The sequence below is a fragment of the Pygoscelis adeliae genome, unplaced genomic scaffold, assembly GCF_000699105.1.
Source record: "Pygoscelis adeliae isolate BGI_AS28 unplaced genomic scaffold, ASM69910v1 Scaffold58, whole genome shotgun sequence".
In the NCBI taxonomy this organism is placed as follows: Eukaryota; Metazoa; Chordata; class Aves; order Sphenisciformes; family Spheniscidae; genus Pygoscelis; species Pygoscelis adeliae.
The window spans coordinates 525,083-544,762 of record NW_008825564.1 but is presented as its reverse complement, the minus strand read 5'-3'; the positions used below and the strand labels follow the sequence as shown (position 1 = coordinate 544,762).

The 19,680-nt window shown below is 36.4% G+C and overlaps 1 protein-coding gene across 1 annotated transcript in view; it reads right to left on the bottom strand.

The window, feature by feature from the left end:
* The window catches only part of BBS9 (Bardet-Biedl syndrome 9), a 204,769-nt gene that overhangs the window by 177,886 nt on the left and 7,203 nt on the right, over positions 1-19,680 (bottom strand). The window contains exons 3-5 of the mRNA XM_009332416.1: positions 17,896-18,046; positions 16,361-16,425; positions 13,774-13,887 (exon numbers count right to left, since the gene is read on the bottom strand). Coding sequence (XP_009330691.1) covers positions 13,774-13,887; positions 16,361-16,425; positions 17,896-18,046 — 330 coding nt within the window. The remainder of the gene's footprint in view (positions 1-13,773; positions 13,888-16,360; positions 16,426-17,895; positions 18,047-19,680) is intronic.

The window sequence follows — 19,680 nt, the reverse complement described above, 5'->3', positions numbered from 1 at the left end:
GCCAGAGGATCTGACAGCACCACCAAGGCAGTGCAATACCCTGAACACGTGTAAAGAGGAAAAGGAAAAATGCCCTGCATCACTCAGTGCTAATGCATGTACCCATCCCAAACGATGCACAAAGTGTACGTATGTTCCAGCTGAGATGGAATTGAAAAATCACTCCAATGGGAAGGAAATAAAAATAGAGAAGTAGATAGGAGTTTAAGAGAAACTAAGGAAAGTGTTTAAGGAAAACACTAAATCCTTATTCTACTGATGTTAGCTCTAATTATTTTCTAATCCCTTCTGGATATTGAAGTATTGCAGTAAAACATGTTCACAAGTTCCAACACAAGAGATGCTATCCCTGCAACAGCCCACTCCGTAAGAAGCCTCCCTCATCAAGACACAGTAAAGCATGCAGTCAGAGCTGCCATGAGAAAAAGAATCTTTTTGCTTCTCTCAGCCATCATAGTGTATTCTCTCTACCTAAACTCTTGCAGATTTCTGCCTGCCATAAAGCATAAGGAGGATTTTAGATGGAAAGCGAATCTTGAACTATTAAAGTATCTCCAAAGGCCAATCAGCCCTCACTTGCACAATCAATCCTTTAGAGACCTGTGATATACTCCTTTATTCTTGATCCGACTCTTACTACAGAAGATGACATAGTTAAATTATGCAACTTGAGAACGATCCCTTTAAACCTCATATTGACCTGAGGTGGTGGAAGGACCCTTAGGAAAAACAGTCACGGTTCAAAGGAGCACAAAAGACTGACATGCAGTAGAGAGCCGAAAGTATCATAGTTGCAACATCCAGCACACAGAAGTTCCTCCTAAAGAAACCTGGTATTTGGCACTGTGTAGACATGGGAGGTAAAGTCTCCTCCCCTAAACAGATTATAGTACTAAAATTTGTTTATTACAACCTTCGTGTTAAGTGAATAATTTTTCCCACACTCAAAAGTGGAGGTTTCTATCTAGTGCAAGAAACAGTCTCAGGAAAAATGTTCAGGCACCTGTGAAAGCCGTATCACACAAAGCTGTTCTTTTTTCAATATAGCAGATTAATTATAGACAGTATAAATAGAGTGGGTCTTGCAGAAGAACATTAGCTGTGCATGGGAGAGTGGCTGTATGCATAGATGGAGAGTGGCAGTATGCATAGATGTAGCCTGAATAATGATGATTCATGAAGAAATGGTAGAATTGTTTCTCCTTAAATTCTGTTTCTTGCCTTAATTTGTTAAGTAACTACTTTTCAAGCCCTGGCAACTGCAGAAATCTTTGAAGGCCCTGCATTCACAGAGGCGTTGCAATACTGATATACGCTTTTTCTAAAGAAGGTAGGAGAAATTCTAGTCTGTGAACCTTTCCAATGTCAAGCTGCGCTCATCTGAAGTTATACACCTATCATACATTATATAAATATTATAGAACATCTTACTGAACTAGCAAATGTCCCACAAATAAAAATGAAATAAGGACAAGTACTGTCAGTAGTTGCCTTTCCAAGTCAATAGCCTTTGACTGAACAGTTATTTAAGGCACATGAATGTTTTTAATCAATAGCAGACCTTTCATTAAGCTCAATTAAAGTTGAATATAGGCCCTATTTTGCAATATTTTAGGTACTTTCAAAAGTTATCAGTAGGATCTTAAGTCACCATCATACAATAAATCTACCATCTTTAAAATTCCATTTAAGACAGACCTGTAAACTTATAACCAAACAGAATAAAAAAATCCCACTGTTAAAAGCCAGTGAAATTCCCCATCTTTTCTCCTACTTCTCCATTTCTAGTCTCCTTAGAGTAAGAAGCTTCATGATTCCTAAGCACTTCCCAAAGCACTTTGATTCTTTGCTAATTTTTTGACAGAGAATTGTTGAAAATATTTGCTGAAGAATGTTCTGAGAATAACTGAAGTCACATCCAAAGAACTCATTAAAAATAGTTTATAACAAAGTCTAACAGTCTGAAGCTTACAACGCAAAACTGGGAGTTGAGTTTACAGAATCTCAGGTGGAACACCTATACCTCTTCAAGAAGTTTCAAATATCCCATTAAAATTAGAAATAAACAGCTTGGCTAAATATCCTCAAAAACACCAATAAAATACAGGGACTTTTCACATTCAGATCATTTGTCTATATATATATTCTAGGCTAGTAACCAACATACAGAAGGACTAACTCTTACTTTGTGGTCAAATGAGTCAGTGAATTACATCTCTATCAAACAAATCACCGTCCCTACTGGTTTCCTTTTTGGCAATCTCAGAAAAGACACCATAGATTTTGCAAGCAGGAACAATTTGTTATCTTGTATTTTAAGACTGTTGGAAGCACACTGCGAATACTCAAATGATCTCATTACTTTGCCACTAACCTTGCAAAATACTGTTTTCATACTTTTGCAGGTAAGCAAGATGACACACATTTTCATTCCAGTCAATCATCATACTAAAGAGCAGCTCCATACATTTTATTTCTGCTGTAATCCTTCCTTGTCCTTTTTATTCACTATAGTCACCAAGTACGTTTTGGGGGGTTATTCATGTTTATCTTCATTAAACCATGCTCTAACATGACTGAGTCTGATTATAAGAAACACAAAAATGTAGCAAGGCTGCAGCATTATTTCTTTAAGTTATGAACGCTCTCATCTGACCTGACCTTATAAAAGGGGCAACAGAGCAGACAACCACAGCAATGCATGGTGAAGTTACAGATTAATTTCGTGTAAAAAATGAATTTTGAATCTAGCAACTCAAAATTTTCTTTTTGGTCTACTAAACTTTCTTTGTGCTGGCTTGCTTTTTCTCCAGTTTCCCCTAAAACTTTAAAACTTTGCCACTTGAAATGAGAGCATTGTACAGCACAAGCCCTTAAACTTGCAGTAGGCAGAGGCTCTGCTATTTAGCAAGAACTACAATTAATGTAAGCTCAAGTCTCATTGACCAAAGCTTGCATTGCCACCCAGGGGAAAACATGGCAGTCCTACACAAAACAAGTATGTAACATGAATTCTACCAAAAATTTTCATTTTTTCCAGCTTCTTGAATTTCTAGTTATTTGGTGACACTTTTTTAAATCTTATTCATCTGCATATGCACAGCTGTCCAAGTTTCCCAATGATAAACCTATCAACAAGGACTAGAACAAGTTGCGACCACGATCAGCACCACCTGGATACCACAAAATTAGAATTCTCCTCATGAATCTGACGTAAAATTACCTTGTCACATTTTCATTGATTTTTATCTCCTATTGCTAGTCTGTTCCCTCTCACCTTTGATACAGGCAAACTGTATTCATTGACAGCTTTGCATTCTTTTCTGTGCTTGAAGGATACACTCGGACCTACTCACCGCTACCTAAAATCTCCAAGAAAATCTCTCTTGAATGACGTAGTAGAGTGATTTCTAATAGGAATGATTTGCACCAAACCTAATAATCCAAAGTACAATTAGTAGAAAACATCATAGCCTGTACAAGATGCATTCCACCCCTCCAGGAAAAGCAACTAACAAGGGATTGGTGACCTTCCAAATAAATTTCTATAGGTTAGAGACTTTTTTGTAATTAAATAGTCACCAATGAACACTAGAAAAATAAACAAAAGCTACATACCCACATTTCTGAAAGACCCTTTGAGAAGACAAAAGAGACTAAATAGTTAGAAACTAACACTGCATTCTTTTGGACAAAAAAAGATATGGGGCAGCAAACAAATCTGATAGACAAATGCATCCATATGAAACGCTGGAACATTTAATAAGAAAGTACATATGTAAATAATAAAGCTGTACATAGGTTTGAAGTAACAGAAGATTCATCATGCCAAACTATCTATCAGACAGGGTAATAATATATACTGCATTTCTAAACTTTAGAGACAGCATCTCTAAACTTAAGTAAAACATCTGATATGATCTCAGACAATTGTCTCACAGGAAACCAGAGAATGGCAGGCAATAGCACTAAGAAGAATAATCTGGGGATTAGAGTAGGATGATGAATTAAATATGAGTCAACAATATGTCACCAAAAAGACAAATGCAAGCTTGGGTCATTATTAATATATATGCGCTATTAAAAACATATGAGGTAATTACTGTTCTGCTTGGCACTCGCTGATTCTTGGCAGGAGTACTGCAGAAGCCGTAACCCCACATGCAAGATACAAAACGTTTTATACTACCCGAGCACAATGACTGCACACATTTGGGTACCATACTTCAACAAAAGAAATTAGAAAAAGCATCATATAAAATCTATCAAAGTTTTGAAAAACAAGTCTTCCATTACATACACAGCTGCTCCCAAAGTTATGTATTTCTACAATTGGTTTTATTTCGTTTTAATCATAGTGCTTTGTTTAAAGAAAATACAGATTAAGTGGTATATCTAGCAATTTATAACTGAAGCAAAGTTCTGGCATACTGAAGGCAATGGGAGTTTTTACTTCAGTTAGGCTATGATCTTACTCATTACTGTTAAGAGAAGTTGAGGAAGGTGAAAGGAAATGGATGGTAAGAGATTCAGGGAATGTTTTCCTTCATTATTTTTCCATTCACATGTTCAATTTAGAGAAGAGGTTCTAACTCCATTATTTAAAAAAAACACTAACGGGTTTCCAAAGTTACGTGAGAAACCATTTAGAAGGAGTAATCAACAGATCTATTCCATGAAAAAAATCACGAAGACCAAGCCTTTCAATTAATCTGTCCTTATCCAGAAGCAATTTAACAGGAAGGTAACAGTTAAACATTCTGCTCCTTACCAGAACTAGCCAATAAATCAAAGTCCAAATTTATACTGCTGCTGTATTTAAACATAGTCATAAGAATCATTTAACCTTACAGCATAAAACTCAGCTGATAATTTTTTTCTGACTAACACCTAATAAAATTCATTCTTGCAGAATTGTGGAGAAGTTAAGCACAGTCTACCCTTCTTATAAAGTTTCCTGTAACAAGGTTGCATGGTTTACACATACGTTGTATTTCATTATTAAAAAAATTCCTCTGTATAGCACCCTCTTTGTTGTAACACTCAAACATACTTTGCCTCTAGGCCAGTGCTATAATAAAAGTAAAATGAATTTAAGGCCATTTGCTGAGAAAAAGATAGGTTCAAGGTATTTTCACACTTTTTTGCTTGTAACTTTTTCATGTCAAAGCTGTATTTTCTTTTTTCCTTCCTTTCCTATTGTTTTATTATTTCATTTTATTGGTACAGTATCCATTGAACAACTTCAAATAAATCTGAACTATTCTGGAAGCCAACTTAAGGCATTAAGGGTTCAGATTAAAAAATAAATTCCAAAACCTGTGCATTATTAGGAGGATCCAATTCTAAATCATTTATCAACTCATTTGAAGAGGTTATATAAAAACAGGATGAATTCACTGATTATTTAACTATTAGATAATGCAAGTATATTTTGTGGAACCGCACAAAATGGTAATATTGCTTTTGAGGTGAAAATAAAAAGCCATTATCTATAAGTGAACACCATTCAAAAATAACTCAGCAACTAAGAAAGCAAGGTTATTTAATTATGCTTCCTCTATGTCACTAAATAAAAACAGTATTCTATTCAAGAGTAATCCAATAGCTTGTGTGTCCCACTGGTACGCTATCAATACGCTGTTTCTTCAGTTCTTAAGAAGGAGGCAAAATGTTAATATCATAAATTGAAAAAGGAAACTGGAAGTGTTGAGAGTGTTCATACACCCACCTTAACATACCACTTATGCCCTGGAGAACAATCACAGAACTCAACCCTCATCTGGGAAAGGTCATCCTCCTATTACAGCATGTGATTACTCACACACTTCCTAAGCACTTCAGCCAGTAGCTCAGGAAACCTGCACTACATACACCAGTCCTCAAAGCATAGAATTTCAGTATTCCCTCCTTGTACACTGTTGTTTGGTCATATATGAGCTACTATCCTGCCCACCATTTCATCTAATGCACAACTGACCACAGGAAGTTTATGTGATAATCTGTAAAGCTACCTAAGCTTCAAGTAACAGTGTTTTTGTTTTTACTTTAAAGTACTTCTCCATTCTTTATATCATTTCAGCAGAAATTTATTGTATACACTTTCCTCAAACATAAGTCACATCTGACTCAAGGCAAACAAGGCAAAGAATGAAATTGTGGCCTGATCTGCACACTTTTTCAAAGCAGTAGTAAGGGCACTTTTCTTTTACTACGTAAGAGCATAATACCATCATTACTTGTAAGCAGGATCCACATCAGTGAATCTCTCTTTCTAAGAAGTCAGGCACAAGTAGTGTATTGACTCTTCTCAAGATGTAGAAGGACTTAGGCTAAATGCTACAAGCTAGCTGAGTTGTAATCCATTCAACAGAAACTGGTAACGTAGGAATAAGAGTGATTTTCCAAGTTAATATCTCTTTCTCAGATTTCTCTAAGGGCAGGACAACACACCATGTCTAAATACACTCAATGTGAACAAGATAAAGTCAATGCACAGGACAGAGTTTATTTCTATATGTTGCAGGTACAAAATTAAGATACCTGCAGCACCAATTATCTAAACATCACATTAGGAAAAGGTTATAAAAATTAATTATGAAGTAACATGAATTTATTTGCCCTGAGTTTTGCCGAATGCCAATTGCCTGCAAATCTTCTACTGTACCAACATGCAAACTCATGTGATTGCTAAGTAAGCAGTTGATAATTATCTCAACGATCTCTGAGTGATTACCCATCTATAAGAAGTTTCAATATTACCACATAAGGATGGTTCACTGCTATTGTTTCATATAATTGAAACCAACATTGGGAAATTGATTAACCAAAATTTCTGCACAGCTAGAACAGATCCAATTCAGCATTTTTTTAAATTAAAAGAACTAGACCTAAGAGATACAAATTCTACCAAAGAGAACACAAACTACATGATTTTGGTGGAACTATAAACAAAAAATTTAAGGATGGAACAAAACTATAATCAAATGATGTCACTCACAAAATTTAACAATACTGGCTCAAAATCTAATCACTACATACTTAACATAGAAAAAGTTTCTCACTGTTTTTTGAAAAACATTCTTTTAACTTTACTTAAGACTGAACAATATGTAGAATATTGCTTAAGACTTGACTATTTCTAGATTAACAGCAGATTTATGCCTTAAGAACTGAACTGGAGGTACACTGCTGCATAATGAAGAATAAGAAAGAAGGAATTCTTAACTAAGACACTATATTCAATTCACTTGCTTCATTCCATTCTTTTAACAATCTTAAAATATGTAACTCATTTATCAGAAGCTTTCTATCAACTGTGACTTTCAATCAGCCAGATGAAGTTCCATCCTTTAGGGTTTACCAGCCCAGTACAACATTTTAAACTATTTTATTTACTTGTCCTCAAAAATCTTGATACTTCACAGAAGACATATGGGAGATGATATCCAGTATACAAACTGGAGTTCTAAACCAGCACGTCTCATGCTGTGTCTAGTCCACACACTGTTGTAAAACCAGCGCAGCTGCCTCTGCACCACATAGCAACCACAGAAGCCTAAGTACATCCTTCCTCACATTAGAGGAACTCAACTCAGATCTTTGATAGACAGAGTAATAAGGAGAGAGCTTTGCTTTTGGGTGACCAAAGATTCTAAACAAGCCTAAGATGCTCAATGACTTTCTCACTTCTCTCCCAAATAAAAATATAAACCAGAGTTATGCAAACTATAGTCTTGCTATTACAAACTGATCACGTTCTTTAACATAATCTTATCCAATAACTTGGCACTTGACTCAAGTATCTTATAAAGAGCCAGAATGACATAGTACAGGTGTGAAAACAGAAAATATCTTCCAAGACATTGTGAGCTATCAGCAAATATCACTTCACATAATGAAAGTTGAATTTTAATACAGCAACCTCTGGTAGCATAATTGCATGATGCCGTAATAGTATAACCTGACCTTATAAAAATTATGTGATGAAATAGGTTATATAAAGCAAAATTTTTGTAGAGTTGAGTCCTCACTACAGGTAAGGGTGCAATATAAATCATAAAAGTGTATGCTTTTTCATCTTCATTTTCTTTAAAAGAATTAAATCAAAAGAGCTTATAGTACAGTCATCTAAAGTTCTTTAAATTTTATACTTGAAGTAAAACATGAAGACTGTACAATCTGTTCATTACTTAAGGGTAATGAACTTACTTTGTGGCTAGGTTAAGAGTTCACTTAGTCGAAAACCAGCGTTCAGCACTACTAACTCATGGTTTTTATCATGAATCACCCTTTCTAAAAAGACCCATATGCTAAAATCAGAGCATTGCAGGACAAACTCAACTTACAGCTCTAAGATCATGAGGAAGAGTTCAGATATATGAAAAGCAGATATATGCATTCTACCTAACAAAGGCAATGACTTAAAAATTAACTTCAATTTTTGAAAGTCTGGCTAACAATATAGAATTTTTTAAATATAAAATGATTAGTTGATCTTCCTATGTCACTTCTTGATAGTTTCACGTTTTCATTTTAGCACCAGTGTTCACAGACAGCAAGGAACAAAGGTAAAGTTAAAGCAGCAAAGAAATGCAAAGTTCTATGTTATAATCCTTTCCTTTGCTACAGATTTTTAAAGTTGTAAGTCACAACTAACTCTGCCTATATTGTGCTTGATTTATGTTTTCATCTTTGTAGTTTTTTTCCATTTACTTTTGTTAAACATTTCCATTAGCTTTTTGTAGGATTCTAGCTAAACATATAAGGGATTTCCTTGTTATTTCCTACATCCCTGGCCCGTTAACAGCTTTGCTGAAAGTAAGAGTCAAGTTCATTTCGCCTTTTTGCTAAAGTTCTACAACCAACAGAATACATTTTGTTTTAATCAATAAAACACTTTTAGCTATACAGGTTTTTAGAAAGTGCTTTTGTGTTTTCTATACTTCATTAAGTTTTGCAGTAAATACACACGTAAAATCAGTTCAAGTATAAATGCAGCTTTAAAGATGCAGCAGCTTTAGAGATGCCGCCTACTAACCAATAACTGTAATGAGAGGACCATCTAGTGGTGACAACCACAATTCACACTCTGCTATTTTAAAGACAAATGCACACTGTTAATCTATGCAAGTCGCTGGACAACTCAGTCTTTGGCTTTTTTATACCATAGCTTTAATTTAGATTTTGACCTTCTATGATGAGACTAAATAAATGGGTTTGTTGATTGTCTTCATCTGTTCCTGTTAGGAGAACACCTATGTTAATTCTTCCACATGTGAAAGTTGCTCATAGCATCAAATCATCACTCTGAAGACACTAGCAAGAATGAAGCTGCTAGCAGCTAGGCTACAAAATAGGTTTGTTTACCTCACAATTCACTCCTCAGAGAAATCTATAATACCTTTTTTCTTAATACAAGAGATCAAAAATCACCAATGAGAAAAGACAGCTGTACTTGGTATGTTTTACATCTCCATCACATTTCAGCTAAACAGATTTGCAGTTTAACAGACCAAATTACAACGTAACAAGGGTCTAAGATTGCCACAAACTAGCAGGGACAGGAGAGCAAAAACTTACATTGGAGGAAGCTGACTGAGAATGCAATACACATCTAGTGGTGTTTGTTTCTGTATTTTGAACATGTCAAACAACTGCAGAGAGACATTCTTCCCCAGCTACCACAGTAATAGAAGCTGTGAGAAATCATCCTCCCTAATGAAGCTGCAGAGAGTAGGCACAGGGAGGGGTTTATGTAAGCACACATTTAACTACAAACAGCTGAAGGAAGCTTAGTGGAGCTTCATAACCAAAACAAAACATAAAACAGTAGTAGAGCATTTGCTTCTAACAGCTATTCTGCTTAATTTCTGAAAAGCTCTGATAGGACTCTAGGTCAAACAATACTCAAGAGAAAAATTTCAGGCCGTTTCTCCTTAAAGACAGGCATCCTGAAGATGCTAAGCTGCTTTGTAAACTAGAGAACCAGATTCCACTTCAATACAACCAAACCTTAATTTTATAAAAACTGAAAGTTTGATCTGAACAAATCTCTGCCTCTTCAGCCCCTGTAAGGATCTAAAGGGAACTGCAGGATTTTCAGCAACTCAGAAAGTTAAAGAACTGCTGGATTGAAACAGAGTTCCCTTCTGTACTTTTATGCATACCTTGATGCCTACTTATGGAACTGTTCCCCAATTTTAGTAGCAGTCACCCTGCCTCAGACTTCTGATCCAGCCTGTTTTATGCATCTCTTGCAACCCTACCCATCCCATCCCACGCTGTGGAAGGTTCTTGAGGACAAGAGAGCATGCTCGAGCTCTTTCCCCACAGGGTTCTCTATAAAGCAGGGGGTAAGCAGTCAGGAAGAGGCAAGCCTCAAGCACCTTCTTCACTGTTCAGCCTTCCTTTTTCCAAGGAAATTGAAACTTTTTCCAAAAGAATGAGCAGAGGCCACCCCAGAGGCTAAAGGAGATGTAGGATGGGAAATGGAAACTATGTGCTGGCTTTACATCCCAATTTTCAAAATTGACTATGCAACCTTACAGCATCAAGAGACTAACAGAACACTTGTCATCTCAGTTAAGGCCACAGCTGTAGTGGCCCACTAGACAGCACAGACTGCATCTGCACATGGGAAGAAATCACATTAAGAATTATTACAGGAGAAATGTGAATGCCAAGAGGCAATTCTTTTATCTGAGGTAAGAGCAAGCAGTAGCGAACTGATCATTTGCAGCAGTATCCATTAAATTGACAGGCAACCATTTGGAAGCAGTTCAACAAAAAAGAAACAGAGCATTAACTAGAACCCAGATAACTGTTCGTCCAAGAAAGGACAGAAAACCATCAAGAATATGTTAGAGGACACCAGTACAAACTAGTGTACACAAACTCAATCCTATTTTTCTTTTGCCAGTGTTAACTAGTTTGGCTGGGTAGAATGAGTTTCTTTACCACTGGAGGTATAGCATTAATAAGAAAAGACAAAAGCATAATCTTCAGCAAGAGAAATCTGAGCAAGACTGAGCAACTTCAAAGATCAAGTGCTCTGTGTCAACTTCTGCAGCATTCTTTGCTTCCTCAGATGAAAGATGATGTTCCTGGGGGACTTACATTCACCCTCCTCCCTGACACTCCCACAGCATGCTTTCCCTATACACATGCTTTCCTCATACACGATTTCCTCCTTCTGTTCAACTGCCATTCTCCTGTGTCTGCTTCAGTAGCTCTGCAAACATGACCTCTGAAGTGCCTCTTTCACCTTCGCATTGTTTCAAGGATGCTTGAGTATAGCAGTAAGACACGTATTAGTCACAGCAGTAACAGAAGGCAATAAATACAAAAATCCTCCCTATGTTTTGTTAGTCCACTTCTAGAGTGTGGTGTAGAGGTCAGACTGTTAGCAAAGCAAGCTCACTGCTGCACGCTTACAGCACTGCCACCATCATGAATTAACCTCTGCCGAAGGCAAGAGGGACTGTTAGCAGATGCCTAGCAAGAATTCCAGAGAAGCCTGTGAAAGGCAGATAGTAAAAAAAAAAAAACAAAAAACTTATTTACAGACTGGTTGGCTCTCAGTTGCAGCCCAGAATATCTGCCAAAGATACACACAGATAGTATGGCAGGTCAGACCAGGACAGGCATCTGTTTACTAAAATTAACAATGCTTGATAGACCTCCTTTCTGGTTCACTCTGGCTGGTCTTGCAAGATGGAAATAAAACCACAACACTGTCATTCATAAGCCTCAAGGAGAGAACAGGGTATTAAAGATGATACTTAAAAAACCAGAAATAAATGCACTGCAAAAGGCTAGGGGCAAGATTAAAAGCATATCCTTGACAAGAAATCTAATCAGACAGTCCAGGAAAGCCACATAACAAGGACATTCAGTCCAGGAAATCTACAAAAAAAGAACATTCTTTCATTTCCCCAAAAGAACTTTCTCCAGTGTCCATTTTGCCTATTTCTCTGATACTTCAATATATGCCTTAGCAGCCTGCTAACCAGGTACCTGAACATTCACTATAATTTTCTTAGATTTAGGTCTTAAACAGAAAGCTTCTTCAGCTTATGATATGAACATGTATTATTTATTATATAACACAAATCTCTGCCTTCCTTGTTTATTAATATTTTTGCCACCTCAACACAAGACTTGAGGTCATTCTTTTTCCACAGCAATAAACACACTAATGCAAACTGGAACATGGGGAAGAAGAAAGGAAAAGGAAAGCAGCTTGACATGCTGGGGCAGAAGTGCTACTAGGCAACAAGCAAAGTTTGCAGAACTTTACCAGAGTTCCCTCTGCTGTTCTTGCTGCTTTGTCAGTATTGGCCCTTGTTTTGACCATCCCAGGTATTGAAAAGTGTTTGGCTGGCTGAGTAGGTTCTGAGGTAAACACTACCTTCTGTCTCCCCAGCTTGCACAGACATTTTCTTCATTACATCACTTGCATCCCCCACAGCTCATGATAAGGTATATGAGAGACAGATCTGGCATCAAAATCAAGCTGGTGGTCAGACCTCTACTTGGATCTCCATGGTAAACAAACATGCATGTCAAAAATCCAGAGTTTATTCTGCAGAGCTGCATGGTGGTACATGGGTATTTGTTTTATCCTTGAACCACTCCAGACACTCACAACTCTTAGCTTACAATCCCCTCAATACATCCGTTACTGCAATTCCACTATGGTATGTCAGGAAGCATGCTATTCCCTCTTAGATTTAGGAAACGCCATATTGTCTTTCTGCTGTTAACAGGAATATGCCCGTGCCCTATTACACTCACCCCTCAAGATACTCATAGCACAGATACCTTCTCACCCATACGAGTTGACTGTTTTTCCCAAGGTGGTTGTGCAAAATTAGTAGGTGAAAATCTCTTCAACCAGTATGAATTTTGGTCAGCTAAATTTAAGCCCAGGAACAGGCTTGAGTTTAGGGTAAAACACTGTAGAATTATTACTAGAAGATTATTACAGACACAGAACTGAAGAACTGTCTGCATGTATTTGTCATATTGACTCAGAAGACTTTCTGCCTTGGTAAAGTGATACTCCTCTGCCAACAGTTTAGGGACACTACTTGTGTAGATGACTACCACCCCCCAATGTTGTTGGGTAAACTTTACTTCTGAAGAGAAAGAGCCGTCATGTAGAGCAAACCTAAATGCTTCCAAATTGGAACAAAAAACATTCATAATTGCGTCACAAGTTCAAAAAAGACTGATATCTATTAAACTCATTCAAAACTACAAACACACCATAAATATTATTTTCCACTGTTATGTTTTTCCAATCAAAGTTTAATTATTTTTTTTAAAGTCTGCATTACATATCTTTAAAGACACTTGATATTTTAGGTTCAGAGAATAAAGATGTTAAACATTTTTCTTTGTCCAAGATAAGCAAGTTGCAGAAAAGCAAAACCGAATTAAAGCATAGAATAAAACAATTATTTTAGATGTTAAAGTATTTTACAAGGGAAGAGCCAGGTTTTTTGTAATGTTTTTTAAAAACAGTATTATCCTTGTAAATTCATATCCTGTTCAAGATGTGAGGAAACAACTATTCTACACTTAATATTCTTTGCCTCAGTTTAACTTCAGTTAGTTTCTATAAGCATCAGATAAAAGGTACCATCATTTATAGAAAGATGGTTTCCTCTAGACAGCAGCATCATGTTGCCTTTCAAAATTTAAGTTAATCCTCAACTGTTCACTGTTAAGCAACTAATAATAAAGAATATGCAACAATGAGCTTACCTTTTACACCACCAAATGGACCGTAAGTCATATTACAAGCAGTTCTCTGAAGATTGTGCTCATACATCAGCTTAATCTGATACTGGTTCCCATGTTCCACATTTCCCAGAGTTCCTACAAAAAACAAAGGGTATATATTTATATCTTTGATCCATGCAATGTGGAAGAAGTAAAGGAGTACAAGTTTAAACAACCTGAGAAACTATAACTTATTGCTAGTGGCTCTGAGATATGAAGGCTCACACTGCTGCTTTCTTAAAAAAATCACCAAGTTACCAAAATTCCTAAAGGCCAGAACCAGAAATAAGGTCTCATTATACTAAATACAGTATAAAGACTTAGCAAGAGGCTGAAATTTTTATTACTTAAATGTATTTTTCTTCGTTAGGCACGCCTCTAAGATCAGAAAATAGTCTGCTCAAAGGGGAATTCTTATGATTCTCTAGTTGTTCAGTGAATATACTATATCCAACAGCCAGCCTCAGCTGTAACAGTCTGTCCCAAATTAAGCTGTAGCTAGTCATTAGCTATAATTTGACAAAGCTATGCTTAGGACACATTCATCACTTGCCTTTGCTCTGTCTGAAATTCAATGCAGTGATCAACAATGCAAAGATAAGAGACAAACATACAGTAACAAAAATAATTTTATTATATACATCACATTCTTTTAAAAGGTCTGCATGAACTTTAATTTCCTGACTCCTTCAGGGAACTAGCAGAAATTCAGAAAGTCTTTTTAAAGAAACTGAATTTAAAGCTTCCCTTTTGATAATCAAAAGTCTGCCCTGTACCCCATGAAGAAAACAAAGTTCTTCATCGTGTAAAGTAATACTTAAGGACTAATATTAGCAAGCAAAAAAAATCCACAACTTTGAGAACAGTCACATTGGCAGGGGAAAAGGTGTTTTGAGTAAATGATATCTAAGCTAAATCTTACCACAGCTTTAAGTATAGAAAGATGATTCCAACACCATCTTAAACAACATGCTATGAAAGATCTGTAGCTTATGCTAACCTTTTAGGCAATTTCTCCAACTAAAATCCAATATAGCTTTTAAGCAATTACCCCTAAAGCAGGCCCACATTAGGGAAAGGATTAGAACAGACATGAGGGAAAAAGCCCTGGCTGGATAAGTAACCAGCTAAGTAGCAACACCAGAGGAAAAACAAGTTAGAAAGTAGTCAGTCTGTGTATACTGACTGTAATACAATATACAGGCCATACTTTAGTCAGCCCTGAAAGATGCTTTCATTCACTGAGGAGAAGCAGCATAGTTATTTTATCATGAATAACAGATATAGCAACATGTATAAAGCAAGTAAAAATCCCACTTTATGAAAGTGTAATTTGCCATAGAAGCATAAAGAAATAATGATTGCTATTTCTCAAAGGAGCTTGTTCGAAAGTACCTGTTCAGATGAGAGAAATTACCATTACAGCATGAATGCTTTACAAATTAGTATGAAAAGTCTATTAAAGGATTGTAAAACTTCACTTTTACTATTACTTAAATGCTTAAGCCATGTAGACCAAACAGCAAATTATAACTAGAAAAAAATTCTAGACTGACTTATTGTTGTATGCCGTTAATGCAAACTTTAAAATAAATTGTTTTAATAAAAATTGTACTGGTAGGCTACGATCCTAAGACGTAAGCATAGAGAAGGCAAAGTATGAAAACTGCAGTACATCTCAAAGTATCACCCCTCTCAATCAATTTTACAGGTGTCTCCAGGTAAGATAACTACAAGGCAAACAGAATCTGAGAGCGAGCATGTGTTTGTAACCTATCTGCCTACAAGGCTGTGAATAGGAAGCAAGCTGCTCCTACAAGAAAACCATGCTCTTATAATGAAAGGAGCTACAGCTGTCCCTGCACAGAAAAAATGAACAATGTATAGCTGTCTATTGAATTTTGAAGATGGGGGTACAATCAACAGACCTCTTAAATCTGTGCTTTGCTTTAAGCATATATTAGAGAGAATTCAATGCACAGAATAGATGTTTTGTGACTTTCCTCTTTACATGCAGAGAGAACACAGCACTTAGAACTTCCAGACAAAGGCAGTAGAAGAAAGAGGATTTAGGAAAAAACATAGTAGTTTCACCTTCTTACCAGTATTAACCTCCTATCTTCTCTTGGGCTACATTACCAATGTTCTGGCTTTCTAAGAAATTATCTGGATTTTTGAGTTCAGAAATAATTATAATTGTTTCATTTTTAAAGAGCGAAGTAATTTGTCATTAAACAAGCATTTGTTCATTAGCGTGATGAACAGTAACACCCACTCCTAAAATTGTAATGACAACTAGTTGTTCACAAGCACTACCAACCACAGACCATCACACACATCACAGCATCTCAAGCACTCAGCAGATCAGCAAATCTCTGTTAACCATTGGGAAATCTTTAGACCTAATTACTAATGTTTCCTCTTCATACATGAGTTTGAGTGAGAGAACATAACTGCAGCTCTTTGGGGATGATGAGCAAACACTGTATATACCAAGTTCAGCATTTAATCTAATCCAAACTTTAGAATACACTTAAAATCACTGGAAAGCTTGTATCTGTAAACTAACCTGAAACAGCATATACACAGAGTTTTCGGCAATGCAACACAGCCAGATGAAGTCCTTCAGTACCACTGTAAAGAAGGTTAAAAAAGCACTGTTTTCAGATAAATTCCAAGTAAAATGCATACGGGATAAAATTCAAGTAACATGTTGCATAAAAACTCAGAAGTACTAATCTTCCTAAATTCATGCTGCAGTATTAGAAGTCAATTTCAAAATCAAAATGAATCCTTTAAGAACATATTTTCAGATTTAAATATGAAGAGCAAGTCAACTATTTTCCCAGTTTAGCTTGAAATTCATTTCAAACAAGGTGCTTGTTAATTCTTCCAAAAACCAAATGGATATGAGGATCATCACTCCAAACAAGTATTACTCAGCAACCGCATACTTTTTTTTTTAAATTCACTTTTGTACCAGCTGCATGGAACGTAAATTAATTAAACTATAAGGCAGACGTCATAAACTTAGAATCCTATATTCACATTCTTCTTCCCCCAAACCTAACTAGTATTTCCTGCAGAGAAAGTTCTTGTGCTGTCACTATAGAAGATGCTTTAGATCATTTCACAGGGTAAGGCATTAGAATTCCTGCACAGTGTCACTCCATGAGTACTTGGATAAAAGAACAGTTTCCAACTGATGTAGGCCTTTCAGCTTGTGGCCTTTGGTCTCACAGCACAAGTCTTTCCCGTCGTTAGTATAGGTTTTTCTCTCATTTTTAAAATAAAGTTCATGCTGCAGTATTAGAAGTTAATTTCAAAATTAAAATTAATCCTTTAAGAATGTATATTTAATTGGCTGTAAGAGAATCTACTTAGGAGAACTTTATTTTTAAAATGAGTTCTTAAAGGATTCATTTCTTTCTGCAGGAAATACTACTTAGGTTTGGGGGAAGAAGAATGTGAATATAGGATTCTAAGTTTACGACTTCTGCCTTATAGTTTGATTAATTTAGGTTCCATGCAGCTGGTATAAAAGTGAATTTAAAAAAAAGTAATGTGTGCGGTTGCTGAATAATACTTTTTTGGAGTGATGATCCTCATATCCATTTGGTTTTTTCTCTCATTTTTAAAATAAAGTTCTCCTAAGTAGATTCTCTTACAGCCAATTAAATATAAGGCCTTTTCCTTAGAGTCATAGTATCTCTCCTCTACCTGGCCACCTATTTCCACTAAATTAATTGGAATTAAAGATCTTCAATCCTCTATCAAACCCAAAACAACTGGCCAATATTACATCTTAGATCATAACAAGTTACTCAAGTTTTCTTAGCACCTAAAAAAACTTTCAATATAAGGTTTTTCCTGTTCTACATACTTTTAAAAAATCATACAAGTATCTGAAAGATTATCCTCCACATATACATTAAGTAAAAATTCTCTCATATCAAGATGATTCAAGAAGCAGATCAAATGCATACTACAGTATTCATAGATGTGCTTAATAGTTGTCCATCTGAAAACTCACTCCCCAAAACAAAGAAAGAAAATCACATCTAAGCCTTAAATAAACAGCAACATAGCCTATTGTTGACTTACGAAACAAATTTTCCCACTTCCACCTGCAATATTGGTTCTCGTAACTGCACTTCCAAGAGCAAGTCTTCAGGTTGTACTCCATCTCCAGGTTTCACAGGATGTGGATTAAAGATTCGGAGATATCCCATATAACTGCCCACAATAATTTTATCTACAAAAAAGAAAATAACCAAAGGAGACTACAGAATACAATAGCGCATGTGGAATTCAATTTGCTGCAGAAGTGCTTCAAAGAATATCCTAAAAAGGTAGAAAATTTACATTATTCAATTAATGTTGATTATGCTCCGTCTTCTAGGTTAAGATTAGCAATTAGCTTTTTTGCAAATCCATAAAAACCTGTCAGCAAAGGGTTCAATATGGCAGTTGTCATGGTTGGTGGCACTGGCCATCGTTACTACGCCATCATTTTAGACTGATGTTCACGCTTCTTAAAAAGTCCCATTCTGGTTTTGAAGAGTACTTCAAGCTTTCAGCTTCTACATCTTGGATTTGTGCATACACATATCACACCAGCAGAAGTGTGAAATTTTAAAATTGGGACTGATGACGTTTATCCAAATGCAAACTAAAGCAAGATAATTACTGCATCAGGTCAACAAAGCTAGGCCTTGAGATCACCTGCTCTTAAGACAGATCCATTATCTCAAAGAAGAATGCAATAGTTACATCAGAGTGATTTTGGAATCAATATTTTAAGTAAGTAGTCATTTGGTTGTTAGTGAATAATAAAAAATAATTAATTAAAAAACCCCAAAGAGGTGTCTCCCATGATAACAACCAACAACCCAAGTTGGTTGCCAGTACTTATTTCCTCTAGATATAGGTCATCATATCAATGCAGATCAAAATCAAAACCAATAATACTTGTCCACAAGTCAGGAGAACATACAAATACTCCTAAACCAAGTTCACCAGGCTGTAAAGGCTTGGCAGAGTTCCACAGGACCCCACATCAAAAGCTCAGAACAGCTGCTTGCTTCCTCCCTTCTTCAGCCACAAAAAACTTGCACACCCAAGTCCCTCATTCAGAGAATACCGACTGCCTTCCCCACTCTCAGCTTTTCCTCAGTTCAGTAACAAGTATTCCATCAGCTGTAAACTAAATCCATTTTAGTTATTAATTCCTTAAAAATACTTAAACTTAACTGAGGATGTTTTGACCTGTGGTTAGACAATTACAACCAGCTGATTCACTTTTGGTCCTGAACTCTGGAAGAAAAAGAGCCTAGTCTAAAAACAAAGAGAAAATACAATGTTGAGAAAGTAAATAATACAGCGGACTGCTACTCCGACAACACTGTTTAAGTCCTGCTTTTATATCAATCACATTTTTTCCCACTAGGAAAAGACTATTCAGAACCCTGGCAGAATTTTGGGGTTTTTGATCATGGGTCAGTCTACACAACACCAGGCCTGCTAGCGACAGACAGGGTACACCTGTCTCAAAGGGGGAAAAGGATCTTTGTGCAGGAGTCAGCAGGGCTCATTGAAAGAGCTTTAAACTAGATTTGAAGGGGGAAAGGGATAAAACCAGGCTCGCTAGAGATAAGCCTGGGGGCAGCACATGAATGTTTGAGGGACAGTGTGCTAGCAAGATCCTTCGATCTGCCGTCTCAGTGGAGGCAGGGGATGGAGATCCACGTGGCAGCAAAGACTCAAGGGTTATTAATGTTTTAGAAACCACGGAACCGCCTGAGACTAGTCACATAGGAATTAGGACTTCTCCCCAAAAAAAGGTGGCGGGATCAATAGCCCAACTGAAGTGCATCTACACCAATGCAC